At 48.5% G+C, this 27,100-nt stretch overlaps 9 protein-coding genes across 9 annotated transcripts; 4 read left to right on the top strand and 5 right to left on the bottom strand.

Moving 5' to 3' along the window:
- Nucleotides 1–1,517: 1,517 nt before the first annotated feature.
- HD556DRAFT_1436214 (uncharacterized protein) lies at nt 1,518–3,840 on the top strand (the record flags this gene model as incomplete). Its single annotated transcript, XM_041305530.1, has 9 exons — nt 1,518–1,769; nt 1,829–1,845; nt 1,901–2,080; nt 2,133–2,259; nt 2,306–2,520; nt 2,578–2,731; nt 2,787–2,921; nt 2,971–3,116; nt 3,168–3,840. The coding sequence occupies 9 exons, from the start codon at nt 1,518–1,520 to the stop codon at nt 3,838–3,840; spliced, it is 1,899 nt and encodes a 632-aa protein (XP_041168143.1).
- Nucleotides 3,841–6,571: 2,731 nt separating this feature from the next.
- On the bottom strand, nt 6,572–6,817 carry HD556DRAFT_1222833 (uncharacterized protein; the record flags this gene model as incomplete). The annotated part of the gene is made up of 1 exon (XM_041296838.1): nt 6,572–6,817. A coding segment is annotated over one exon (246 nt), but the record flags the coding sequence as incomplete, so codon positions are not given.
- Nucleotides 6,818–7,477: 660 nt separating this feature from the next.
- On the bottom strand, nt 7,478–9,259 carry HD556DRAFT_1223852 (uncharacterized protein; the record flags this gene model as incomplete). Its single annotated transcript, XM_041296918.1, has 2 exons — nt 7,478–7,733; nt 7,806–9,259. Coding segments are annotated over 2 exons (1,710 nt in total), but the record flags the coding sequence as incomplete, so codon positions are not given.
- A 2,014-nt stretch (nt 9,260–11,273) lies between these two features.
- HD556DRAFT_56259 (uncharacterized protein) lies at nt 11,274–14,066 on the top strand. Its single transcript, XM_041310963.1, has 14 exons — nt 11,274–11,328; nt 11,391–11,493; nt 11,575–11,582; nt 11,629–11,664; nt 11,717–11,770; nt 11,821–12,011; nt 12,062–12,156; nt 12,212–12,415; nt 12,471–12,618; nt 12,667–12,680; nt 12,744–12,859; nt 12,915–13,003; nt 13,057–13,191; nt 13,246–14,066. The coding sequence occupies exons 2-14, from the start codon at nt 11,466–11,468 to the stop codon at nt 13,583–13,585; spliced, it is 1,458 nt and encodes a 485-aa protein (XP_041168140.1). The 5' UTR covers nt 11,274–11,328; nt 11,391–11,465; the 3' UTR covers nt 13,586–14,066.
- Nucleotides 14,067–14,178: 112 nt separating this feature from the next.
- HD556DRAFT_55793 (uncharacterized protein) lies at nt 14,179–15,487 on the bottom strand. Its single transcript, XM_041310944.1, has 6 exons — nt 15,482–15,487; nt 15,192–15,423; nt 14,953–15,097; nt 14,721–14,889; nt 14,559–14,667; nt 14,179–14,482 (listed from the first exon to the last, which is right to left on the bottom strand). The coding sequence occupies exons 2-6, from the start codon at nt 15,342–15,344 to the stop codon at nt 14,381–14,383; spliced, it is 678 nt and encodes a 225-aa protein (XP_041168139.1). The 5' UTR covers nt 15,345–15,423; nt 15,482–15,487; the 3' UTR covers nt 14,179–14,380.
- A 126-nt stretch (nt 15,488–15,613) lies between these two features.
- HD556DRAFT_55650 (velvet factor-domain-containing protein) lies at nt 15,614–18,329 on the top strand. Its single transcript, XM_041310942.1, has 5 exons — nt 15,614–15,792; nt 15,842–16,044; nt 16,094–16,257; nt 16,306–16,385; nt 16,475–18,329. Exons 1-5 carry the CDS (start codon nt 15,714–15,716, stop codon nt 18,295–18,297), a joined length of 2,349 nt encoding a protein of 782 aa, XP_041168138.1. The 5' UTR covers nt 15,614–15,713; the 3' UTR covers nt 18,298–18,329.
- Nucleotides 18,330–18,623: 294 nt separating this feature from the next.
- HD556DRAFT_55693 (uncharacterized protein) lies at nt 18,624–22,996 on the bottom strand. Its single transcript, XM_041310943.1, has 18 exons — nt 22,658–22,996; nt 22,432–22,598; nt 22,225–22,385; nt 21,990–22,045; nt 21,778–21,936; nt 21,599–21,720; nt 21,457–21,546; nt 21,260–21,410; nt 21,043–21,208; nt 20,566–20,987; nt 20,445–20,513; nt 20,217–20,395; nt 20,055–20,161; nt 19,730–19,999; nt 19,560–19,683; nt 19,339–19,507; nt 19,034–19,292; nt 18,624–18,974 (listed from the first exon to the last, which is right to left on the bottom strand). The coding sequence occupies exons 1-18, from the start codon at nt 22,752–22,754 to the stop codon at nt 18,755–18,757; spliced, it is 2,988 nt and encodes a 995-aa protein (XP_041168137.1). The 5' UTR covers nt 22,755–22,996; the 3' UTR covers nt 18,624–18,754.
- Nucleotides 22,770–24,790, bottom strand: HD556DRAFT_55982 (uncharacterized protein). The gene is made up of 9 exons (XM_041310950.1): nt 24,542–24,790; nt 24,480–24,486; nt 24,372–24,431; nt 24,134–24,320; nt 24,059–24,082; nt 23,953–24,006; nt 23,870–23,894; nt 23,502–23,815; nt 22,770–23,454 (listed from the first exon to the last, which is right to left on the bottom strand). Exons 1-9 carry the CDS (start codon nt 24,594–24,596, stop codon nt 23,239–23,241), a joined length of 942 nt encoding a protein of 313 aa, XP_041168136.1. The 5' UTR covers nt 24,597–24,790; the 3' UTR covers nt 22,770–23,238.
- Nucleotides 24,542–26,867, top strand: HD556DRAFT_55854 (uncharacterized protein). Its single transcript, XM_041310945.1, has 3 exons — nt 24,542–25,233; nt 25,307–26,549; nt 26,600–26,867. The coding sequence occupies exons 1-2, from the start codon at nt 24,985–24,987 to the stop codon at nt 26,546–26,548; spliced, it is 1,491 nt and encodes a 496-aa protein (XP_041168135.1). The 5' UTR covers nt 24,542–24,984; the 3' UTR covers nt 26,549; nt 26,600–26,867.
- Nucleotides 26,868–27,100: the final 233 nt, after the last annotated feature.

Genomic DNA, 27,100 nt, shown 5'->3' with positions numbered 1-27,100 from the left:
AGCCACAACGGACCAGGTCCACACATTCCTTAAGCGTGAACTCGTCCAAGCGATCTGGAAGCTGTTGCTTGATGGTGACTTTATGCACGCCTACGAGCATGGTGTAGTCATTCATTGTAGTGATGGAATCACACGGCGCGTTTTTCCTCGATTTTTTCGTATTCTGCAGATTATCCTGAGAAGTGTGTCTAAGTTTTTCTTTAATTGTTGTACTTAGTAGCTTATTGTACTACTAGGGTTCTTCTTGCAACCATCAAGTTTTTAGGCAACTGTCTATGCCCACGCTGCCTCGTCAAGAAAGCTAATGTCCCTGATATGGGCACCAAGCTTGATATGAAATGCCGAGAGACTAGGCAACGGGTGGATAATGAACGGCGCCGACGTTGTGTAGAAGATGCTCGCAAACTTATTTTTCAAACAGGTGCATCTGTTGATGGTGCTCGTGTCAAAGCGCTTCTCAATGCTGAATCTTATGTTCCTGTTCGTGTGAGTGTTTGTCTTTTCCGTGCATTCTCACATTGATACTCAATGAACCAACATAGAATGCATTTTCAGTTCAGCTCGCACTATTCGACTTCAATGTGTTCATGATGTTTGTGATTGATCTACTGCACGAGTTTGAACTTGGCGTTTGGAAGGCCATCTTTATTCACTTATTGCGCATTCTCCATGCTCAAGGTGGTACAGTGATTCAGGATCTAAACGAACGGTGAGTAATTACATTCATAGCCTTTTGTACTGACATTGATACTATAGAAAATTATACTATGGTTGAAGGATGCTGTAGAGTTCAGGATGATCGAAGATAAAGATAGCGATGACGAAGCTGATGAACAAGCCAAGAGGTATTTTTTCGCTTCTTATTAACTTGAATGTACTAACATATTCTGACTTTGTAGTGAATCACAGCCTGTCGCTGAGGATCCAGACACTACGATGGTCTGTGAGCCAACACCGGCGTCCAGGTAAGTTTTTTTTTGATCCATTATTGTGACATTGGCTCAGCTCTTATGGTGCTTGCAGGGACTCAAACATGCCTCAGCGCATCAGCGCAAAGCCTGTTGTGCTGCATGTCATCCCCACGGATCCTCCCAGCATCGTCCATATACGGAAGAAATTCCAGGACGAGCATGACTATACGTGGCCTCCCTGCCGTGGGTTCAGGGAAAGCTCTACCACAACGCGAATCACTCAGATTGATGCACTCATGACCTTACCCGCAGCTGTAGAAGCCTTAAAGCTCGATTAGTTAGACTAATTTTTTTTCTTCGTGCACTGTATCACTCTTTCGCAGCACAATATTGCAGGTTGTCGTGTTTCATCGCTGTCGTGTTTACTTTCATGGACTAATAGTAACGTAAATCACTCGAGTTGTAACTGTAGTATTAATTTTGTACTTCTTGTTGCGCATATAATCACTGTTGACAATGGCAGATTCACGTTAACATGTACAAATAATGATTAAATGATCGTTCATTGCTTAATGTTAACATTTAACATTGTAACCCTTAACCATCATGTCTTCACATCGTCGTCCTGGCGTGGCGTCGAGCTCCTCTGACCCCCCTGACTCAGATTCAATCTATGTGCGTGGTTCTTCAGTAACATCATTCGATTCTTCTCCCCAACCTGTCAAAATTGGGAAGCGCAAGTCAACATCAGAGCCATCGAAATCCAGCAAACGGAAACGCAAGGCTCCAGAAAATAGTGGAGAAGAGCTCGAAATACACGATGTCAAGGCTAAGGCATCTAAACGTCCACGATTGCAAGTTTTTTTCACTTATATGCACGCATATATTGACTGATATCGCATATTAGCCATAGAAAGGATAATCGCAAGGAAAAGTAAGTTTCTTTAATACTTGAGACATTGATTCTGATAAGACTCGAACATCTGAAGGGGTGCTTTAACTCCACGGGACCAATGTCTTCACTTTGCTCTGTGGATCCCTCGAGGGATCGACATGTTTTGCATCCTCAAGGACGTCTTTCGCATTGCACCCATCATCGAGGATGCACGTGCTCACTTGGATGATGACTCCGACGCAGATGACATGCACGATACTCTCTTAGCTAACATGTAAGTGATATTTTTTGCGTTTCGTGACTTTATTACTGCTAACAGTGACTAGATCCAAAGATACGCAGGACCAGATGCTCCGGACGTTCAAGAAGATCATTACAGGTGCCCCTTACCTTCAAGAACTCATAAGAGGTGGTCGCAAAAAATCGGATGGACTGCAGGAGATCCTTGACGAGGTATGTGCGCATATATGCACCTTTCAGTTGACTAATGATCAAACAGATGCAATATTTGATTGGACAGGTGCGATCCGAAGATGCGGCTCATCTGAAAAGGAGCATTGCACGTTATGCAGTGTTTAATGGAAAAGGTCTGGTGCCGCCCGTCTTCCCTGATACCAAGGAATCGCGTGCACAGATGGGTCTCAACCACCCTCAACTCGCTCGCATGCTATGCCCCATAAAGTTTCTTTCAGAGTATCAAACGGACCCGTCAGCGTACGTACTACATTATACTTTTTTCTATATTTCTATGAACTAACATCGCCTAACCAGCACAAAAGCCAAGCTTGAGGCTGGCACTATCAAGATGGATGCACGAGCTTGGCCTGCCCTGATGTATAGGGCTGGAGCCACTGGAGTCGCTGGGGAGGACTTCGACATAACAAACGTACAGGACGGCCTTTTCGAAGGATTCCTCATTGAACGTGTGAGTTTCCGTATACTGGTATTCATGACAGGAACTCACTGGCACATTATTCAAGGTAATGAAACATATACTCACCGGCCCCTCATCTGCACTCGCTGGAGACGACTTTCATGTCTCAAACTCTTGCAATGCGGTACTTCACAGAATGATGGCTGTGGAAGCCGAAAACGTCGCTTATTCAGCTGTCCAGGTGAGTTATTCCCTTGAAGGCGATATACTGATTCATTCATTTTCTATAGGCACGCTCTGCAATTACCTCTCGTGACAAGTGGTCCACGGACAATGGAAATTTCTCATATCGAAAATTCTATTACAGAATTATCGACGTCATTCGCAATCCACCGGACAAAGCATGGGCTATGGCGACTCTGCAACATTATAACCTGTATGTCAAAATTTTATAGTAGTACATGCACTGATTGTTTTACTTTTTAAGGAAACTATTCAAAGACAAGGCTGGACGTGCTGCTGCCCTCTCGACCTCTGCAACCTCTAATGTCGGAGAGCCGGACGAGGACGAGGACGACATTGCGCTGATGTGCAAACAGTTTGCCCTTCGATCTGCGAATCCCTCGAGTGTAGCGAAACCTGTCTCAACTCCTCCTGTTCCAGCAAGTTCTGAGATGCTTCCCCCACGGCTGCCCTCGACCAAGGTCACAAGCCCGCCTGTTTTGCCTTCTCCAGAGCCACCCTCACCTGCTCCACCCACTCCCAAGCCACGTCCCATTCCTAAGCCACGTCCCATTGCGAAGGTGCGACTGGAAGCTCCAAAGTCACCTGCACCAAGTCCACCCACCCCCAAGGAACGTCCTGCTGTGGAGGCACAAGCTCCGAGCTCACCTTCACCTGCTCCAAGTCCACCCACTCCCAAGGCATGTCCTGTTCCCAAGGCACGTCCTGTTCGTAAAGCCCCATCCGAGGAATCCACACCACTTCCCCGCAAAAAGGGAAAGGTGGCCCCACCAGAAAGCCCACTTACAGAATCCGAACCATCGGATGAGGAGGTTGAGACTCCAGTTCGAAGATTGCCTCGGCAAGCTCGACCAAAGGCCGGCCGCAAGACTGCCGCATCCGCTAGCGCACCAAAGAAAAAGAAGGGAAGAAAATGACCTGTAATGATTTTCCATTGTCTCGTCATTGACACTGATTTTCTCACCTAGTGTGTCTCATACTACCGCATCTGCCTCACTCCACGTCGCTGTTCGTCGTTGCATGTTTTGCTCTTTTCGCATGTCATCCTACCTCTAGAGTCCTTCTGTCATGGGACGCTTTGGCGCATGGGCGCACTTAGATGTACTTTTAGAACCTGCTCTGTCTGGAAAGCCGTCACAGGACGGCAACACTAACAGCCAGAGGATAACGTGGATGAGCATATGAATTGGTAAGGTAAAAGAGAGATGGTCTACTGTTGTCTACTACTGCGGTATATATAGGGAAAAGGTCGTAGGCGGTGTCCAATGATAAGACAGCGTATAACTATGACGTCGTTTTGGTGCGTCATCGTACTATGGCGTCATTTGTGCTATGGCGTTGTAAGCAGCATGCTTACACCCTTCCTCATCATGATTGAGATCTTTCTCTCTCCCAGGCATCCAGCGCCTCACAATCTTCCAAGTCCCTCCGTGGTAACCATTCGTCGTCCTCTTCTCCAAATCCCACCCAACGCACCAGGTACTGTGTTCCTCGGCCCCTCCGACGTTCGTCAATGATCTTTTCGATGAAGTTCTCCAACTGTCCGTCCACCGTGACAACTGGTCCTGGACGTGGAAGTTCTCGCGATGGGAATAGTAACGGGTCATTCGCGCGATATCGCCGAAGCTGGCTCACATGAAACGTCGGAAAGATGTTTGGCGAGTTAGGGAGGTCGAGCGTGTACGTCGAGGTTTCGGGGTGAGCGTCGGTTATTGTGTACGGGCCGTCATAGCGAGGCATGAATTTTGCAACTCTGTTGTCGCCCTTTTGTATGTATTCTCGCCTCCTGTGTGTTACGACTGGGATGAGTCGAGCTATCTTTGTCTGAGTAGACAATCGGCAGGATGCCGGATAGACGTAAGTCTACTCTCGATTGAGAGGTCAAGTATTCTGGCTAAGGCGAGTGTCGCTGACTCCCTTAGAATAGTGGTTCTTAGGCAGCAAGGTTGGAGACCTTGCTGAAGGACAATGTTCCAGGTAAAACCCAGTAGATTAAAGTAAAGAATACAACCGTAGGTAGGTAAGTTTATATACCAATGTTCAAGCGGAGCTTGTAAATGCGTTTATCAAGATAGAAGAAGAAAGAGGCGGACAGCCCGCTTGGTCAAGATAAGAGTCAAGATAAGAGATAGGCATGATAAGAGATAAGCGTGGTACAGACGGCCCATTTGGAAGTGAAAGGAAAATGAGTATAGGGGTTTTAAATGTTACTGTAACACTGTGCTTCATTGCCAACATGACGCGATCACCAGTCTGTAGGATTAGAGCGGGCGCTCGTGATTTGTTGACTGCTGTAGCCTGTGTTGTTTTTGCTGCCAGGAGATTATCTTGCGCCTCCATGACGTCCTGCTGTAACTTGGCAAGTAGAAGCTTTGCGCGTTGTTGTTCTGGTTCGACAGCGAGAGGTTCGTCTGACACGAGTGGTGCCAGCATACGAGGGGATCGGCCGAGGTGAAGCTGAAAGGGTGAAAATCCGGTGCTGGCGTTGAGAGTGTTCATGATGTGAAACCACACGCGGGGCAGTGCCCGGACCCAGCCTTTGTGGTTGCGATCGACGTAGAAACGCAGACTTTGGTTAACGGTCTTGTTGGTGTGCTCACTCGCCCCGTCTGTTTCGGGGTGATACGCCGATGACATCTTGATTTTAATGCCAGTTAGTTTGTGTAATGTGCGCCAGAATTTGGAAAGAAAAATCTTATCGCGATCTGATATAATCTCCAGAGGAAGTCCGTTTTCACAATACCAATGGTCGAAGAACAAGGTGGCGAAGTGTTCCGCCGTTATATTGTCTTTGCAGGGTACTAGCCGCACGTCGGCGTTCAAACGGTCTGTCATCGATATTAGCATGTTGTAGCCACCATCTTCTGGCAATGGCCCAATGAAATCGATCGCCACTGAGTCCCCACGTCCGTCTGGCACAGGGAGTGGGTGAAGAGGCCCCGCCGTTGCCGTCGTGCGTGACTTGTTCCTCATGCAATCTGTACAAGAAGGAATGTAAGCGTCAACTAAATCCTTCCGCATGTTCGGCCAATAGTAAGAGCCACGCAGGAGCGCATATGATTTGTCAGCCCCGAAATGACCTGCAGCATCATGCGCCGCATGAAAGAGCTCTTCACGCAGGTTGTCCACTCGTGGAATGACCAGGCGCCCTGCGATATAAAACAGACCTCTTCCATCGCGTGATAGACCCGGCAGTGACCCTACAAGACTTGTTAGCTTTTTACACCATCCATCGTGTGCGTACCCTTCAGCAATACGTTGTTGGACCTCAGGATTTGTCTGGAGGGTTAGTATGGCAGCACAAGGTAGAGGCTCGGACAATGTATCCGTCCGACGAGAAAGGGCGTCCGCGGCTCCATTCAGTTCACCTTTGAGATAATGGATCTCGAAATCATACTGGGACATGTATTCAGCCCAACGTGCCTGTCGGCGGGATAGGTCACGCTGTGTCTGAAAATTTTGCAATGTCCGATGGTCAGTGTACACCTCGAAATGCATACCCAGTAAGTCTGAACGCCATTTCTTCAGCGCGCGCATTATAGACAGTAGCTCCTTTTCGTGTACCGGATAGTTGAGTTCTGCTGCACGTAGTTGTGCGGATTCGAAGGCAACTGGTCTAGATCCTTCTCTCGTCGGCCCCCAAGAAAGAACAGCACCTGTTGCGTAATCTGACGCGTCGCACGTTACGAATATCTTGTTTTCTCCAGGGCTATCATGGTCGATCGTGGTTAGACAATGCAGGCTGGTGACAAGCCGTTTTATTGTCGTGAAAGCTTCCTCGTGAGTTGCTGTCCACCCTGGCCAGTGTAATTCTGCAACCTTGGTCGTCAGCGTCGTCAAGATTCGAGTGTGCTTAGCAATATCAGGGAGGTGTTCGGCTAAGTACCGCACCATCCCTAAGAAAGACCGTACATCTGAGGCCTTACGAGGTACCGGCCAATCCACGATGCGCGCAATCTTCGAACTGTCCGCTTCAATACCCGCAGATGAAATGTGGTGTCCCAGGAAATCGATTTCAGTATTAAATAGCGAGGTCTTCTTTGTTGAACAATATAATTGCGCGTCTCGAAGAGCGCGCAAGACTAGACGTATGTTGGCCTCGTGTTCCTCCAATGTTTGCGACCAGATGATGATATCGTCCAGGTACACGTGGCAGACTTTCCCAATCAGATGTCGTAAGGCCGTGGTCATGCGTCGTTGGTGAACGGCAGGTGCGTTACGCACGCCCATAGGCATCACCGTCCATTCATATTTTCCAAACGGTGTATGTACGGCGAGGTACTTCATGTCGTCGGGGTGCACGCGAGTCTGAAAGAACGCATTAGTCATGTCAATCTTGCCGAAAAACTTCCCCTTGGCGCAGTCCTTCAGTATCTCATCAATCCTTGGCAAAGGATGATTATCAGCAACCGTATTTAGATTAAGCCGTCGGAAGTCGTTAACCCAACGAGGGAGGACAGTGGGGTCAGCCTTTGGGATGATGAACGAGGGTGAAGACCACTCGCTCTCCGAAGGTCGAAGACGTCCACACGCAAGGTGTTCATCCAGTAGCTTCTTCCACGCTGCACGATATTTCTTCGGACAATCGTACGACCTCTGTTGAACGATTTTATTAGCGTCTTTCAGGGTGATGCGAAACAATACGTCGCGCGGCATAGTATCATTGTGGGGGATATCCACAGGGAATCGATCCTTGAATTCGTCTTTCATCCGTGCATCAAGGTCTTTAAGGCTGTCCTGATACACCAGGTTCTCGATCTTAGCTTGTACGGCAGCCACAACGTCGATTTGTCGAACAGGTTTGCACTCGCTGTCGACGATGTCCTTAAGCTTGGGCAGAACCTCCTTCAATTCCTTGATGACATCGTGCTTCATCCAGAACAGTTTTGGACCAGATGCCGATATGCGCGCTGGCTTATCCGCGAGAGATGCACGCTGGTCTTGCAAGAGATCATAGTTAGTGTTTTTTGGGATGCAAGTACGTAGCTCATGGTCAACAATAATGTGATTGTGTTGAAGAAACGGGCCCCCAAGTAACAAGGGTGTACAAAGGTTGGGTGCGATGATCGCACGTACAGTCCGAGAAGTGTAACAATTATCGAGCGAGGTGCACGCTAACTTGACATAGTGCGAAAGAAGAAACGTTTTGTTCTGAGACATTGCGAGGGAGACAGGAAGCGGTTTGTGAAGCTTGCGTCGTCGGAGTCCGAGCTTGGCGACAAGTTCTTCACCAATCAGAACTAAAGCAGAACCATGGTCAATAAGCGCTGAAACAGTAACAGGAGAGGTAACCGAGGGTCCGTCAACCAGACAGTTCCATCGAAGATGAGGGGTCTGTAGAGGAGCCACACACTCTTCACCCGAGTCAGTACCATTACCCAGTGCCGCTGATGGCATTACGACTGCAACCGTGTTTGAATTTTCATCCTCCACATCAACGGCCGCGATGACACCAGTCTTCTGCTTCGATTTCTTGCTGGCAATCGATGCTGCTGTGAGTGCTTTATACTTTGAACCGTCCGGGAAGCCATTCTGGCATGCTGCTGAGTTGTGGCCCGCAAATGGTTCCCAGCACTTGAAGCAGCCATCGTTATCTCGGAGTAACTGCCTTTCGATGTCAGAAAGTGGCGGAAGGCGGACAAAGGGTTTGGATGACGTGTTGTTGGACTGTGTCGTGCTCGGCTTATTCGTGCTGCGAGGGTTGAAAGGAATCTTCTTATCCAGACCAGCCCGCGCACGTTCAGCTCGTAGTGCCGTATCAACGGCGTCCTTCTGTCTAGTGAGGTATCGCAGGCGTTTCTCGTCAAGTAGGCGTACCTTCTCAATCCATCTGCGAATGTCTTCCTCGGCGATATTTTCTGCATAGTAGTCTGCGGCGAGATCTGAATTCATGTGTGATTCAAGGTGGTAGAGGAGGTTGACGTCGTCAAGGTGGGAAGCGGTGTCACGCAGCAAGGTGTTCTGGCTTTGGATGTCCACAGCCCACTCACTGAAAGGGCGTTGTCCCTGAACAGATGATAACATCTTGCGCCTGACCGTATCCGCCCAATTCGTCGGCAACCAGTATTCGTGAATATGAGTTACGAATTCCCTGAATGTCAGTGCATCAAATTCCTCCTGATTATTGAGATACCAGTCCTGAACGATCGGATCTTGCATGCCCCACGCAATCTTCTTTACCTTCTCAACCTCCTGTACTTCCTTATGTAAGAAGAACTGCATACAACCCATTTCCCAACTGCGCAGCACTTCGGGCGTGATCTGACCCGCCGTGAGGAATGGCGGTTTACTTGCCGAAGCTTGTTCAACCCGTGCGGTCTTCGTGAAACTCGACATGGCTGGGATACCTTCGTTCGAGTCCGTGGAACTAGACTGACTGGATGTATGCGTGTCTGTCGGAGACGAGGGACGATGGTGGGCAGAAGATTCTAAGCGAGGGATAATGATTGGTGCGGGAACACTTGGTTCGTCAAGGTTCGCTACCGGTGCGTCGCGGTTACGGTTGGCAAGGATTTTACTGCGACTACGTGTGATTATCGTCGCAGGTTGAGCAACGCGAGTCTGGCGGCGAGGCAGTTTGGAGATCTTTCGGCTAAGGGATGACCGAAGTCAAACCCAGGAACAATAGGTATGGTAAACGGCAAAGGTTTCGGAACGGCAATACGGCGGTCGTAACAGTAGGCGTTGCACGCTCAGCTGTACGTTAAAAAAAAGTGGAAAGCCGTCACAGGACGGCAACACTAACAGCCAGAGGATAACGTGGATGAGCGTATGAATTGGTAAGGTAAAAGAGAGATGGTCTACTGTTGTCTACTACTGCGGTATATATAGGGAAAAGGTCGTAGGCGGTGTCCAATGATAAGACAGCGTATAACTATGACGTCGTTTTGGTGCGTCATCGTACTATGGCGTCATTTGTGCTATGGCGTTGTAAGCAGCATGCTTACACTGTCCTTGTAATACATTACTGCAATGAAATGGTCTTATCAGATTTTCTCGAGTGATCAGAACTTATCAGAACTTTCAACATATCAATGCTTCTAAGGTCACAAACTATGCTAAGGTGCGAGTTACCTACTCAACTTCCGTCATCTGGCCTGAAAAAGCTTTTATCAACCAGACCTTATATGTTTCTTTACCCGCCTTCCGTACGCTGATGCACCTGGTCCACCTTTTCTGACCTTCCGCATCCTGGCCAGCCCTTAGCAGCCCAGATCCGATTTGGGGAATTTTGGTGATGTCTGACGTTGTCTAGGTACATACTAATATCAGTTCGTTGTTCTACGACTGAGGTCTGACGTTGTCTAGACTCTATAAACCTAAGTCGATTCAAATCATCGACTCTCTCGTGTGAACGTTTTCTAAATGCCACATGTACTAGTAGCTCCGTTACACAACCAAAGAGTACGGTATGCATGTTTATCGACCACCATGAGTTTCTACTGATTCTAGATCCAGTGCCGGACCAGGCAATGGGTATACCCAGCTGTATACTGGCACACGAGGAATACACGAGGAGTCAGCCTATATCGAAGTGACGGAATATTTGTGTTGGGTCAAGCGCTTGAGGCCTGAGTACTGAGTGTTGGCCATCGATCGAGACGGTCAGCATCCCGATCTCAGGTCACAGGGTCCACTAAAGGGTAATGGTACATAATTGTCTCTTTAGAAGCACGGTGGCTTTGTACCAGCGCTAACTAACCGTGCTTCCTCCTTTCATTATCATTCAGTTCGAATCAGTCTCGGTGTGATCGCTCCATGCCTCCATACACCCTCGAGCATTCCTAAGCCTGAGACAGGCACTATTTTTGACCCACATGTTTTCCATTTCATAACCAGCTGGGCGTACGCGTGAATAACTAGTATGGGTGCTACACGAGGATACCTCCAGGCTTCGGCGTAGCTAACGCATGGCCCACACTTGGCCTCCAGATAAATCCACCATAACGAAGGAACGTCTTCCCTAACTCGAACAAGGATACAGCATGGCTAGTTCCCTTGACACTTCAACGCCGGTTTCCCATCTCTACATCTCTGGTACTAGTTCATCAACGGAATCATCAATCCCACTGAATATATCCAACAGGTGTCATCGTCGATTTCAGCAACTCCAACAAGAATGTGGAGTCTGCTGAAGTACGAATTAGCCGCAAGTCGCCCACGCCAATCAAAGGCGGGGCTGGAAAGGCTTTGCGACAGATGTTTTCTCCACCCATGTAAGGACTCGACCCCGACAACTGTACCTACCTGAGGTGTTATCGTGTTTGATCATAGGAACCTTTCTCTCGAGGATACATTTTCCTTGCATGTACGGTATAAGAGATGGTATGGAACCGAGCATGAAGACATTGCTTTCGAACCGGTTGAAGACATGTTCCGCAAGTGTAGTACAGGAGACAGACGAGGTGAAACAATAACTATTGCGCTCTCCCCTTGATCACTCACGGATTCCATCTCACATACACAGAATACAACAAGGTTCATAAAAACATCAACATTCTTGTCGAACTTTCCGGGAATCCAACAACCGAAGTAAGGCTCTATGTCTTCCATCGGAAACCATCTAAGTGGTATGTCAGCAGACCGAACATGTTTTCTCTTCTAATGAAACCCTGGAACTCCGGCCTACCACTGACGAAATATTTCGGAAGTGTCCTCAGTGAGTTTGGATTATAGTAAAGTGCTGTTCTTTAGGTTGATGTCAGGGGCTTTCAAGGTTCCGAATCCTGGTGATAGGCAAGGTACCAGGTTTTCGCTGATCTCAGGCCGGTGTTGACACGGTATTTCCAATAGACTGGTGTTGGCAAGTCTTCGTTGATCAACCACGCATTTGGAGTACAGAACGCGGTGGGTTGACCCGACACTACACGACGTCCAGCTACTCATACTGTCAATAGACCGCTTCGCACGCACAGCCAGGCGAGGCCACCATCGACCAGGAGTTCATCTCACCGCAGAACGACAGGTTCATTCTTCACGATAGCAAAGGTTTTGAGCCAGGGGAAAAAGACAACCTCAACATTGTCCGAGATTTCATTGGCCGTCGGAAAGCAATGCCTGATTTGAAAGATCAGCTGCACGCTGTTTGGTGGGGCCTCCATCTTAGTGCATCTATACGGCAAGCTGATGACATACAAGGCTTTGCTTTGAAATACCCCGCGCAGGCGGGCGTTTACTAGAGACCGGTGTGGAACAATTTCTTACATCGAAACGCGAAGAAGAGCTAGGAGAAAGTATGTTGATGGATTTCTACCGTTCTGGCCAGATCACAGCTAATGCATGTCAAAGTTCCCATTGTTGTCGTTTTCACCAAATACGACACCCTCCTCGACCGCATGGAGCGAACTCTGGACAAGTCCTTCACCAAAGATTTGAGCAAGGAGGACTTCCAGGAACTCACGAAGAAAAGCGCAAAAGACAAGCTCAAGGAAGTTTGCATTGCACCCCTGGAGAAATTTGCAGGGTCCGATATGCCGCATGTTACAGTTTCCAGTGGGTGTTACTGCTGTAATTGTCATCTGCGTTTTCAATACAATTTTGAGCCCAGCAAAGGGAAACCACCACGAGGAGACCCTGGCCCATTTGATCCGAACCACTGAAGAACTCGTTTGTAAGCATATCGGGACCGACGCGTCGGTGATGACGTCCGTCGCTCAGCGAGTGGATCCTGGTCTCAAAATAAAGGCCTCCATAGAGTGAGCCTTACTTGCGTCATTCTTATCTTACGATTTACGCAGCATCAGAGTTGGCAAGAGAAGTCTGTCTCGATTTTGTATTCAAAAATACTGAACATAATCTGAGCGTCATGTCTGTCTTTCAGAATACTGGAAGGCGCTCGCATCAAGCGCACCATTCAAGAACCGTTCAATGTGGGACTGTTTCCACGTGCTTCACACTGACATCGTCAATGTATGGAACTTTCAAGACCCTGATGGCGTAATGGTTCTCTTGTTTATTCGTTGTCGCATATTCTGACGCCGTTTACGCGCAGCACTTGTGCAGCCCAGAGTTCAGGACAATAATGACGAACATGGTCAATGAGCTGGGCGTTGGACCCACTGCTGATCCCAACAAGAACCTGTAGGGCAGTCTTTCATGGGACGGATGGATTTCATCTAATCCAATGTTTGCAGTGCATTTGGGCTCTCCATTGTGGGTACTATTGCGGGCATCCTGTCTGCCTTGGCCGGACCTGCCGCCCCCATCGTAGTGCCAATAGTGGCGAGTGTTGTGGTTGCGCACTGGGTTTACGAGGTGTATCAGCGATCGTACGTCCTGCTTCTTATCCTTCATCCAGAGAATAACAACAGGTCTCTTCTTAGTCGTTCGGCGCTCCAACGCTTCATGAAATACATAATCGACTTGACTCTTGTGTTACAAACGCTGTATCTTCTGTCGGAAAACCGGAAGCTGTCTCGTAGAGCCATCAAACTTGCGGTCAAGTCCTACCACGACTCACCAATGAGCGGAACAGTCCATGATCGGATTCAGCAGTACGACAAGCAATCGACCTTCTTGGAACGCGCGGACCGCGATTCATTGGATCAATTCGTCAAGCTACTACAATCATATAACATTAGTGCAGAAGAAATGCCGGGTCTTCGGGACAAACTTCCCGCTGTGGATTTATCATCGGATGAACCATGGGACACGAAGTCTTAGTACTTGATTCTTTCTTGTGTTTGCTGGTGTCTGACTTTTGGAGTACCTACGGGAATCGTGGCGTGTCCTCACTCGCACTATGTAATTGGAGTTATGGCTGGCCTGTACTACTGTAGAGTGCCCTGATGTTCCGAGGTAACCCTGAAAAGCTTTTGCTTGAAATAACCTGAGAAATCCGTTTATCCTCCCGAGACACAGCGCATTGATTGCTACCCCCATGATCCGGACTCGGAGAAATGATAGTCTTGTAATGAAAGTGTCATCAAATTGACACGACTCAGGCAACCCTACGAAGAAATAATTATATCCCTGCCAGGCCACTACACACATGGGAACATCGAATGTCTCACCGCGCGTTCCGTATGTGAGTCATACATCCCTGAGTTCCGTAAACTGGATAGAATTGTCCGACGTATGTAGTATACCAATGAGGATGACAGCCTAGTCAACGCGGAGGTAAGTAGTGTCCCACTGTGATTGTCGGATGACTCTCGTACTGCATCGTCGCCTCCCCTAAGCAGACCTGGTAGACAAACGGAATCTTCTCGTAACCCAGATATCACGCGCCTTGAACCTCAACTGACCTTGCCTTGTTTGTTGTAAAATGTCCGAAGCAGTGGTAAGAGAAGCATGATTACTGAGCGCTGAGCTTGAACAATCGTAATCGGGTTGTTGGTCCCAAGGTGGATTTTCGTGCGTTGCTTCTTTGCGGTTGCTAAATATACCTGTCGGGAAGGGGTAATGCAGACTCGGACAAACATTGCCTACTCGATGGAGAAGGAACGACCATCTTTACTATATCATAGTATATGCATCGTGTAGAACACTGAGACCAAGAGAAGCGTACCATTCATGGGGACTGATGGTTGCGAGAATCACAAAGCTTCGTTTGAATATCTATGGTCATGATAAGCCGTCGTGACGGTATGATCAGTCACCAAATGGGCCTGCGACAGAACGATCAATCACAAACAGTAAGGTGTCGGAGAAGCTTGTAGACGATTGCTTGCCATCGAAATTTAAAAGCCCTTGGAGACGAAGAAATATAGACCACGAATGTTAGTACACTGTGGAGGCTCATCCTTATCTGCAGCGTGATAAGTTTAGAAGGTGGTCTGGCCAGCTCTAGACTTACCTTTGACTGCCATATTGAAGGCCCATCTGCAGGAATAGAAATGTTGAAAACCCGCATGTGAGCGAATATGACGCTAGTTCTGAGTGACAACACGCAATGTCAAGCGCGGAGTCCACGGACTTATCGAGAACAAGTGAGGACTTGTGGGCTGCTGTGGGGCACTGGTAGGCTAAAGTAGGTCGGTCATGAGAGACAGGAACGAGGTCAATTTAATGAATATCGTGGTACCTACGGTTCGCCAAGATGCGAGTTGATCGTCGGGGTGAGATTTGGTTCGTGTCGCGTGGTAGAAGTGATCCGTTGCAGGGAAATTGCGTGGTCCGATAATGATGCAACACATGGGCATTTGGGAAGATCGACCAACCATATGAGTTGACCTGAAGATATAAAGTTCAGTAGTACAAGTTAGTCAGAAGAACGCGATGATGATAAGGTTTACTAAAGGTAAAATGAGCTGCTATAATAGCCTACCATCGCTTGAACGTTGTAGGATACGATGAGGGCCGATGGAACGGAAAGTAGACAGGGTTCAGGGAGGTTCAGGGCTGGTGAGAGCTCAAAGGAGCTGAATCTAGGACTGATTGCCACGTGTGTGGGACCCGTGTTGTTGGGTTGCCATGTCATAAACCAGGTTTGGGTTGGAACGTGGTTCCCAGCCAGCAAAACAATAGACCATCGATTTTACAAAGGTCCTATCAAGATACTCATCGTCATCATCGTTGACGACGACGAGCTCGACAATAATGGACCCAGCCACTTACCATCCTATCACAGCTGGCTATGGATACGCTGACCGTGACAGAGGTTATCATGAGAGAGACAGATTGTAAGTCCTCTTCCAGCGCTCCCACTTCACACAGGAAAAGATCGTTCCAATGTTACGGTTCCGCCTACTACTAAGGGCATCAAAGTTAAACGTCCATCACCGTTCAACTTCGTATCAGATAACTTACTTCTATCCCCCTTGTCTATATCATCTTTCTCCTCACTGACATGTTTAATCGTCCGCACAGGGAATATGAGCTTACTGTCAGGCAGGAGCCAAAACAGGCCCGTATGTGTGGTGTAGGAGGTACGTCAGCTACCTTTATTCCTTTTCACACAAGCTTATCCTCGCTTAGCTGACCGACGTCCAATCGACCCACCTCCCATCATTCAACTTCGTGTTATCGACCCACAAACTCGTCAACCTCCTTCTCCAGCTCGCCTAGATGGCGATGATTCAGACCCAAGCTACGCCCACAGCTTCCTTCAAAACCCTTATTACTTCATGTTTGCAAGTCTGGCAAAACCTGACGACGACACCGAACTACACTGGCTAAAGGTCAGTATATTGCCGTCATCATAATCTCTTTCTGATTGCCAGCTGTCAGGATGGGAAAACGCGGTGTACGACAGGTTCAGTTGTCTCGTCCCTCTACCACCTCAAAGATACCGAAAATCGCAATGAGGATGCTGGCTTTTTCGTTTTCCCCGATCTAAGCGTTAGAACCGAGGGTTCTTATCGTTTGAAGCTCAGCCTCTTCGAAGTCGTCAGGTGAGTTCGCTGACCAACCACCCACCCACGTCCCTAACTTCTCCTCAGCAACACCGTCCGCCACTGTAAATCAATATACTCTGCACCATTCTATGTTTACACTGCAAAGAAATTCCCTGGTATGGAAGGTGAGCGTAAGGTTTAATCATGCAAATTAATTCCTCAACGCTTCCTTCTTGGCTGATTGTTCGTTGCATAACTGACCTACATTCATCAGAGTCCACACCTCTTTCATGTTCGCTAGCCGATCAAGGTATCAAGATCCGGATCCGCAAAGACATTCGTGTTCGCAAGCGTCCTATCGCTGCACTCACTACTCCGATCGATACCGAGAACAACAATAATGAAGAAGATGAAAACGATACCCCGGTTTCGGCAGTCACTTCTTCCGGTCATTCCAAACGACCTCGGCACGGCACAGTGTCTTCCAATGGTGCACCAGACTTGCAGACTCCTACCGGGTCACTAGTGGGGCTACCCGCATGGCCATCATCAACAAGTTTAGATCCGATGCTGGGTGCTCCAAGTGCACCGGGTGGCGTCGAACTTCCTGCGCCGACTCACCCTCCGCCGTCTGCTCCTCCAGGTGGAGCCATTCCACCACCTCGCGGCGCCAGCTATGAAAGCTCGCGTCTGGGAGGCTCCATACCCCCGCCACCTGGGGCGCAACTGATAGCCCCGCCTGCAGCAGCCGTGTTTGAGAATTCCCGCAGTGCACCCCCATCCATTGCGCCTGCATCCTCTGCTGTCTCTCAACGGCAAACTATGCATCCCCCTGCGCAGACTGCACCTTTTTCACCAGCCGCTCCCGTGTTTAACTCGCAAGGCAGAGTAACATACGAGGCTTCGCGCACTTCCTCATTTGATTCGCCACGGTCTGCTTATGAAGGTGGTCCCAATCAACGACCGCCGTTCGAGAATTCAAGGGGAGCATATGAGCAACCAGATCAGCGGGGATACGAAAGCTCACGAACAGCGTATGAGTCTCCACCGCAGCGCACTGCTTATCCATCCGGTTATGACGGTCAGAGCGCGACATCCAGCACTTTCCAGGAACCATATCCATCTGCTGGACAATATAGCAGTCAGCCAACTACTTCTAGTCAATATCAGCATCCATCTTCATCTCACCAACAATACCCTTCATCATCACGGCCTCAGTCGCAGTATGGAGCACCACCGTCCAACACATACCCTACACCCACGCCATATTCACAATCACAGTCTAGGTATGAATACCCACCCCAGCAGCCGCAGCAATATGCTAGCCCAAATGGTGATTCGTACTACGAGTCATCTCCAGCTGCCTCGTCTGGACCCTCTCACAGCCATGGACAACCATCCTACTATCCCTCCAGTCAGTCCTCCGCTCATCCTCCATCATGGAACACCCCTACCCCTACCCCTCCCGCTAATCCACAACCCTACTCATCATCCGCACCATCTCATACCCAATCATACGAGTTCAGCCATCAACAGCCCTACCCGAACTCCAGCGCAAGCGACTACTACCAACCATCCAATTCGACTCACTCCCAGGCCCATCCCCCTCGCGTTACCTCTCCAGCTCCCTCTCGATACGCAAACCAATCGTACACGGGCCCCTCTAACGAACAAGCCTATCCACGGCACCAACAGTCCACATACGCCTCTGCATCCGCTGGAGGGTATAGCCTTCCCCCACCTCCGCCTTCCCAGCACTCAACTACAGGCTCTCACCACGAATGGCCCGTGGCCTCCCCCGCATCTACATGGAGCAACTCAGCTAGCGAGCACGGGCTCATTCAACTCGCACCGCTCCGCCAACACCCATCATCATCAGCCCGCCAACACGCGTCTTCTTCCTCCTCATCCTCATCTGACGCCTCATCGCCAGTGGCTGGGAACACGAACACACCAGGCGGAGGGGGAGGGGGAGGGGGAGGGGCGTACCCGCTGATCCAACTGTCGCGCGCGCCGTTCGAGCATGATGCGCGGGTGGGACTGCAGGGGAAGAAAAATGTATTGAGTATCGGGAGTATCATTTCAGATGGTGCCTAGTGGGTTGCGTTTAGATGCTTTGGATCTTGAGCGCAGCGAATGTTTTTGTATATCTTGTAGTTGGCTAGTGATACCATATGCTTCTTACTCCTTCGTTCGTTCGTTTGTGCCTTGTTGTTACTGTTAACTGATCGCAATTATTTTTCGTCCTTTTGATTTTCCGTCTGACTCTGCAATTGAATCTTGCTGTATCAATCATGTTCGTTTCCGTCTTGCCGACGCTGCAAACACTTTGTCTATTATGCAGCAGACGGACCACTTGTTTGCATAGAAGAAAATAAGAAAGCGCCATTCGTCTTCGCGAATTCGGTTTGTCTTTGGACAGTGAGCATGTTGTGCATCGCGCACGTGGTTATACAAGTCAACTCACACAAAGTTCTCTTCAGAACGTCATAAGACTCAGACTCATTACAAGGTCAACCGAAGGAGTGCTAGCCGAGGACTTCATCTCATATAATTACAATGCCCTCGAATCCACGGGACTAACAAGCGTCATCTTAACCCGCCCTCTCTGAGTATTTTTATCCTTCTCAACCTCAATCCTCACGGTCACCTTGTCGAAAACAGATATCGTCACATCCGGTCGCCCGATATCAGAAGAAGGGACGCTGATGGTATAGTTCTCTGCGTCAAACTGAGTGTCCCGCTTAAACATCACCAGACCCTCGAGTCCAAGTCTAAGTAACAGTAAGTTAGTTTCGGATGCCTTCAACAACTGACCATGAATGGAACATACTTGGACACAAACACCCCGAGACCATTCCGGAATGTCCTGATGACGAAGGCATCCTCGGTCACCTCCTTTTCCCTCTCATTACGACCCTTTAGGGCCAGTCCAACGTAGAATTCGACACTGGCACGACCCGCCATCTGTGCCATCCGGTGGCGCCTGTTAACAACTTCCATAATGCGCTCAACGTGCATTTTGGAGTGAAGAGATGGGTGTAGTGGTGTATAACCAATAGCGGCAGCAAGCTGGCGGTGCACGAGGATATCTGAAAAATGTAAATGTAAATACAAAGAAAGTGGCGGGTCACATACCCGCGAAGCGACGGATAGGACTGGTAAAATGTGTATAGATTGGGCTTGCAAGACCGTAGTGCCCGAAGGTATCTCGAGAGACACTGCCGGAGTTGAAATATTCCGCAGACAGCATACACCTCGTCGCCATTATGCGCACTAATGTATTGAAAGCAGGTTCTTTTGGATCCTATGACAGTGAACAATTTACAGAGTCGTACAAACGACTGAGAACAACGCACTAAGCATTTGTCGAGGGAATCTGCTAATGCAGCCGAGCTGGACACGTCCAGTTTGAGCCCCTTTCGCTTTTGCAAGATATCTTGCAATTTCTCAAAGTTTGTAGGTGGAGGCGGCAGATGCCGTCTGTGAAAGGTCGAGAAAGTGCATACAGCAGACAAGAGAAGCATACCTTAGTACTGATGTTTGCGGGAAAGATTCTTGAGTCTTTTTCGCTACGCTGGTATTGGCCAGCAACATGAATTCTTCAACCAGAGAGTTGGTCTCATGTAACGCTTTTTGTTCTACATCTACCGGATCGGATGACTCGGAGCTGTCAAGGTGAATTTTGACCTCAGGTGATGCGAGATTGAGCGCGCCAGCCGCCATCCGCTTGGCTTTCAACTTTTGCGCAAGGGAGTTCAATAGTCGAATGCTTTGCGTGAGGTTGTCGTTTAGTTTTCTACAGTCGAATCTTCAGCTTTATAAGAAAATAGGTCGAGAGGTGTCTCGCTTACGGGTCATCTTTTCGAAGTTGCGCCTCTCCGTATTCGAATGCAGCTTTGGAAGCGATAACAGATTTTGTGAAACGGACGTTTACTATTTCAGCATCTACAGTCATTTCCTATAACAAGTTCAGTCAAATACCGCAGTAAGCACATCATAAGAATTTGGCTAACCCAGATGACTGAAAACGCTAATCGCTCAACATGCGGCCTGAGGGAGCAAAGGTTGGTGCCAAGAAGCGCAGGTAACATGTCGATGCGCTTGTCAACAAGGTAGACCGTAGATCCACGTGCAGCAGCCTCATTGTCCATCGCAGTCTCCGGGTGGACAAAGTGAGACACATCCGCAATATCTGTTGACAACCATGAGAGTAAACTAGGAACAGCAAAAGTAAAACTTACGAACGCCAGCTTCGATATTGCCATTCGTCAGACGACGCGCATGCAAGGCATCATCAATATCCTGACAACCTGATCCAGGAAGTCAGTAGACCTATTTTACGCAGTATGCAATAAGCATTACCTGGGGGATCTATACTGCAGACAATGAGATCTCTGAGGTCTGTACGGTCTCTCCATTCCGGATTTGCTGCACTCTTAGGCGGAACAACCCATTGCTCGCCTTCTGGAGGCAGACAGTCGAGAATCGCCTTTCCGAAGGGCCTATATGGCACCTCAAACTCTAACAAGAGACTTTCTTGTTCGGCCTCTTTGCTTTCTGCCTTTCCAAGCGTACGAACAAAGTGACCCTCCGGATAACGAGAGGTGATTTCCCACCGGTCGATTGTTACCAATATTTTATTTCCAACAAGCGACGGTGCTTGGCGCGTACGTAGCCGGATGCGAGGGAGAAGTCTTGAGACTGGAGTAGCAAACACTGTTTGAAGCCCGAGTGACGTAGCATTACTTGAGGTGAGACTTGTAGAGTCGATGTGACAAACATATCTGTGTCAAAAGTATGTGTGAACCTACTCGATATAAAAGTAGGGGAGGAACGTACGCTCTCCAGTTGCGCTTGATGATGCCGACCACTCGACCAGTCGGTTGCTTTTCTGCAGGAGCCTTTTTCGTATGCTCGGCGCGAAGAGCCTTGGATTCATGCTCGTGCACCATCAGGTCGTCACCCTCTTCCTCTGAGTCCTCTGCATCATCGTTCTTGAGTGTTGCTGAGAAGAAGAATTAGCATTTAGTTGGTCAGTCTAACTAAGCTGGCTTGCCTTCCTGGTCGATGACCTCGTCAGTCGGTGCTTTCCATTCTCTTTCGTCGAACACTTCGACCACCACGACATCACCTTGGACTGCTCGGTTCATGTTTTCCCTGCCCACTAGAAGGACAGGTTTCGTGAACGCAGGGACAGGAACGGTACCCTGGAAGAAATCAGCACTGGCATGAGCGGAGGCATTCGTCATAAACCTCGAGATAGTTATATTGATTTGCGTTGAAGTGGCCTTGATGAAGTTGACCAGCTTTGACTCCCGCCACGAGGGTAGACATAGGAAGATACTGTAAAACGCGATATAAGTATCAAGAAATTGCAAAGCCATATTCACCGCACATCAGCATAGAGCGCAGTACGCCCTGCAACAGCTCTGGTAGGCTCCACTTCGTCTGAGCCAGTCGCCGAAAGTAGATCGAGAAGTTGATCCGAGTTCTTCATCCCGTCCACATAATCGCGCACTTCAAGACTTCTTTGAGAAAGAAAGCGAGGCAAAGTATATATCAGACGATACATACCTGAAATGCATGGGATTTTCTCCTTGTCTGCTTTCTGGCGGTTTGCAAAGTCGTCTGTGATCAACACAACCTTTGGTAGCGCTACATTTGGTTGACCTCGGATCGGAGGGTGCGCTAGTGTTAGATGCGCGTTGTACCACTCTGCGGCTTTCCTGATACCTGTGTGGTTTTTTATTCGTATGCATAAAGATACAAATCTGGGCATTACTGACCTCGATCATTCCGGTCGTTCGGCGTCTCGTCGTCTTCTCGTACGATAGCAGTCTCTCTATGACGCATACATCAGTAATGAGGGAAATTTGCGACACTTCATGAGAAAGCCATTTGAAGGACAATATGGAACACGACTTCAAGACCAAAGAATGGGCTCGGTGCAGAACAGGAGGTGAAGCAACATATCGTTAACCGCAACAGGGAAAAACTCGACAATATATGTGAATGACTCACGACCTGAACTCATTGTAAAACACCCATACTTTCCGCTCGTCAGTTGTCGTGAGGGCCTTGAGGCGACTATACAAGGGTAACGACCGATGACGGACTTCCTCCATAACGGTTTGTAGGATGATGATGGGGGGCGTGAAGTAATTAAATTCGATCAAGTCCATCTGTAAAGTATCAGCGCCGTGCGCGACCTCGTACTCGTATACATACCTGTGCAAGAAATACATTGGTATCGGGCAGGATATAGTGCCCTGTGGGGAAATCTTTGTGGGTGGTGTCCCCGGAACGCGAAAGGACAGTCTGCGCTGTCGCGTTGCATGCCCTACAGCCGTTGACGCCACAAGATATATCATCTCGAAGGTACCGTTCGCGTAGAACTAAGGAGAAACGGCCTTGAATGGATGAAGCATCGTGATGAAATGAGCCCATGAGGTACCTTTGATAACTTTTCCTCGAGCAGTCTTTTTGAAGAACATCCGCTGAGTTATGACAGCTTCCTCCCTCGGTCGCTTGAGAATCGTAATCTCAGGCATGTTAGATGCTTTGGGACTTCAGAAGGAGCAGGATGCATTACAACACTAATCACAAATATTTCATACAATATCACGTGACAACTATTCATATTTGTACTGCAGTTGCGGTGTACTACTAGTTACTCCCCATCCCAGCATGGAGAATAGTAATCCCTCGCACACCAGAAAGCCTATTAGCGTGCCACTGTATATCAATGGCTCTGCCCATCGCTAAACTCCCAGAACTCGCATAAAGGCCAGTCCAGGAATGTCCGGCCTAGGAAAATCTGCGTGCCAGGAATAGAAGGCGGTACTTGTATGGCTAAACCTCGTCGCGTGTGTTCAAGGATTGTCAGTTCTTCCTGGAGTCATTGAATGATCTTCACCTGGATTCCTCGAGTTTCCAACGCAAGTGCAGCATGAATCACTGCAAACTCTTGGCACGGCTACACTCCCTCCGTCGATAGGAGAAATTGAATCCGTGCGATACTCCTAGCCAATTTCACTATACGTCGTCATGATATACCCGTACGCTCCGAGTCTTTTCAGTAGATTCTGTACTAGAATCCATAGTGTATATAGGGTGGGTACGGGTCTCCTGGGTGATTGTAATCTGGATTGGTCGAGTGAAAGTGGGCTCCGTAAATGTTGATGGCTCATGATATGCACTGTGCATCAGCCCAAAGCTAACACTGGCGATGATAAGAAGTGGTGTCAAAGTCTAGAAGAATGTGAGACTAAAAAGAAGCGGCGGCGTAAAGTGCGCACAGAAATCTGGATAGCAACATTCATTGCCACGCCGAAAGCATTGCTGCTGGACTGGTACAGAGCGCACACGACCACTATGCTACTGGTATAGATCGCACCGGACCCGATGACAGCATATATGGCAGTTTTGTAGAAATTGTGACTGGCTAGACCAGATACATCTCGGCTCGCCCGCCAAAGACGATATGCGATTCCGGACGTGACACTGATAGTAAGAGCAAGATCGCATGCGCAACTAGTATTTCCCAAAGCTATGGCAGTATTCGAGAAGATGCGATTGGTTATGAGCATGACCAAGTTTGCGACACCAGTTGCTAACAGGGGTAATGAGTATTGTGAGTGCTTGACCCGACAGCTGACAAGCCTACCGAATTGTGTAGCTTCCAGAATTAGCTAGCGGTACCGCCGCTCGTCAAAAGAATAACGAGTAAGATGAAATGAGATCTCTTACCATGACAAAAGCAACGATCCACCTGCAATTCCAAACCACACAAAGCCTCCAGATCTGTTGTTGCATGTGTTAGGTTCGACACCTCGACACGCCAGTAGTTACTCACCAGCAGTAAATTTAGAGCGAGGCCCTGAAAAAAGTAACGATGAGACGCGATTTACGACAAAAATATGATATGCACGTTGAGAAGAAACAAACCCCCCATCGTCTCCGTGAAAGGTGTGCTCTTGAACAAGTATATGATAGTTCCATCTGGAATTGATACTATAGCAGGATTTGTAAAGGCCTCCAGAAAGAGAAGAAGGGAGAGGATGTTGTGTGCTGTCGCGATTGAGATGTGGAAAACGCATAAAAGAGTATTCAAGATCCTGATCCAATGGTGAATGCTGGCGAATGATTTAACAAGTGATCACACGAACCAATGCAGCTGTTTGGGCGCACTAAACAGGGCATACATACATACGCCAAAAAGCACGCAGCTGTTGATGAAAATAAGCATAGTGGGAGCCTGTCCACTGCGAACTCACTTGACTCCTGTCAGGTGTATTAGCACTAAATCTGTACGGTGCCAAGAAAAAGGGATGCATACCATAGAGAATAGACTCTAACAAAGCTGCGGTTATGAACATGCGATTGATGGCCATTGGTGAGTTGATGACCGCAGAGTGGATGACATGGACACGTGAAATACGGCCTTTGTAAGCTAAGATCCGTGCTTCGAGCACATGTCCAGGGTGGGCCCCAAGTGCGCCTCGGTGAAGGTTTCTTCTCCTTGATCGAGTCGCTTTCACGTACTCGGTCCCTCCTGCACTGGCTCCCACACACGAAACCTCGTCTGAAAGCCCTTACCTCGTTTCTAGTACTCTCGCTATTACCTCTCTGCAGATCGAGCGACAATACAAAGGATGCTAAATTGGTAAAATAGGAGGTTGCCATCCGCGGCCAATCGCGGCCCAAGTTGAGATTCAAATCTCCGCTAGTCTTACGACAAATCGAAGAACTGCTATACACCTCCCATCACCTCCATCCATCATGCATCGTGCATTGCTAGTCTCAGAAATACTCGTCCAGATATTCATCGATTTGAGTCAACCCCTGGGTTCAGAAACATTTGGCTGGTCTCTATCATCGACACGCAAATCCTTTGCATCGCTCGCCTTGACATGCACAACCTTTCACGAGCTTGCGATGGATTTTCTTTGGTCTAACATGCATGGGTTAAGACCACTGTTAGGCTGTGTGACCAGGCTACATTCAGCCATATATGATCCCAAGTCCAAGGTCGGTACCGAGTATTGAAAGCAAGCTTATCGTCCCGTGTTCGTTCGTTCGCTGATTGAGCATCTAAATACAGTATTCCTGGTCCCAGTACGCTGACCCATTAACCGAGCACGAATTCCATCAGTTTTTGCGCCATTCCGCTCGTGTGCGCCATCTAATCATACCAGCCAGCAATTATTTTCACCTTCTTACGGCCCTTCCCATCGAGACATGTGTATTTCCGAATCTGCTGTCGTTATCCTGGTTGGTTCAACGCACGGAAATAGGAGACTTGCGCTTTTTCCTGCCGCCAACCTTGCGCCGTTGTTCTGTATCGGAAGTCCCATTAGATATGAAATATATTGGGGCACGCTGTCCTGATGTGGAGGAGTTTACTGTTCATGAGGATACCGACAGGGCGCAACTCTCTGAAACCCTTCGTTCATGCAAGAGGCTCAGACGTCTGCAATGTCCGCCGTTCGACTCGGCAACATGGATGCACCTTTCTACCATCCCCACCCTTCTCGAGGTGAAGATTTCCACACCACGCACGATTCATTACCCATTGGACAATCTTGATTTTGCAACTTTCCTTCACCTCACGACTCTTTCGCTCTCTGGCATAGAAGCGGCATACGCTGTCGCAATCATACAACATTCCAAATTCCCTTCGCTAAAGGAGTTCGAGATGCATGTCTGTGTATTACATTGGGCACAGGCTGAGCAGCTTTTCCATGCACTGTCACTGTGCAAAGCATCCCAGACTCTTGAACGCATCAACATTTCTTCCCGCAAGCAAACTCAGGAGCACACAAGCGACTCGTTGACGGCAGTCAGACAGTTTCTTTGCTTCAAGGAACTCCGCACGCTGGGGCTATCTGTTCATTACCCCATCTACCTCGACGATGACCTTCTTTTTGAGGCCATGACAACTTGGTCGCATATTCACTCCTTCCAATTGATGAACTGGTATCCTTCTCCAGCTACCCTGACATTTCGCGGGTTGTTCGCGGCGCTTCGTCTGTGTCCGCAGTTGCAAGAGCTGCAAGTATCGGTCGACGCTCGGAATATCGATATCGAGCCTGAAGTCGAGTCATTCCAACATACTTCCCTGAGAATTCTGACCGTGGACTCGTGCGAGCTCGAAGTCGTGAATGTTGAAGCTGTTGCTCGCATCATTTACTCCATGCTTCCCGCCGTCAGCCAAGTTATGTGTTCAAATGGCGGCGTCCCACGACTGTGGTACAACGTCAACAAGCATCTCGAAATGCTTAGAAACAAAACGTACTCGGCGCCTGACCCTTGCATCACAGAAGTAGCGCTAACCCTGAGTTAGGGTACGCTCTTGTTCAGACTTATTATTGTCAGATATTAATTTCATGTTTAGAATGAGGAAGTCGCGCCGGGAATACGCAAGACATGTCTCTGGGCTCATCCAGCTGTACTCATTTTTTGATATATGGAAACATCTGTACTTTTATGCAATCTTTGAGTCATCTGTACGATCTGTATCAAATACTTCAACCAAGCCACCGTAACCTGGTATTCAAAAGGATTGACCTAGCGTTACAGAACTAGGGATAATGTTATACTCATTCTTGCATACACCTGACAGGATTCTACCCGTTTACAATTCACACGGCTACAATATCAAGGACTCGTCGGTTCACCGATGTACTTGGTCCAGACCCATGCCTCTCCTGCGCTGGCCCAAACCTTCCCACACACAAACCGAATCAATATCTGACGAAACCTCGTTTCTAGTACTCTCGCTATTACCCCTCTGCAGTGCAGTTGTTTCTCTACTTCGTTCACTCATCTCTGTATTCAATACTACTCTCCCCACCATGATTGCTATTCTCTCATCTTCGTCGACAATACTTAGAGG

This window comes from Suillus plorans (assembly GCF_016647745.1).
Source record: "Suillus plorans strain S12 chromosome Unknown HD556scaffold_1, whole genome shotgun sequence".
NCBI lineage: Eukaryota > Fungi > Basidiomycota > Agaricomycetes > Boletales > Suillaceae > Suillus > Suillus plorans.
The sequence above is the reverse complement of the archived record's forward strand: the minus strand, read 5'-3'. Positions and strand labels throughout refer to the sequence as shown.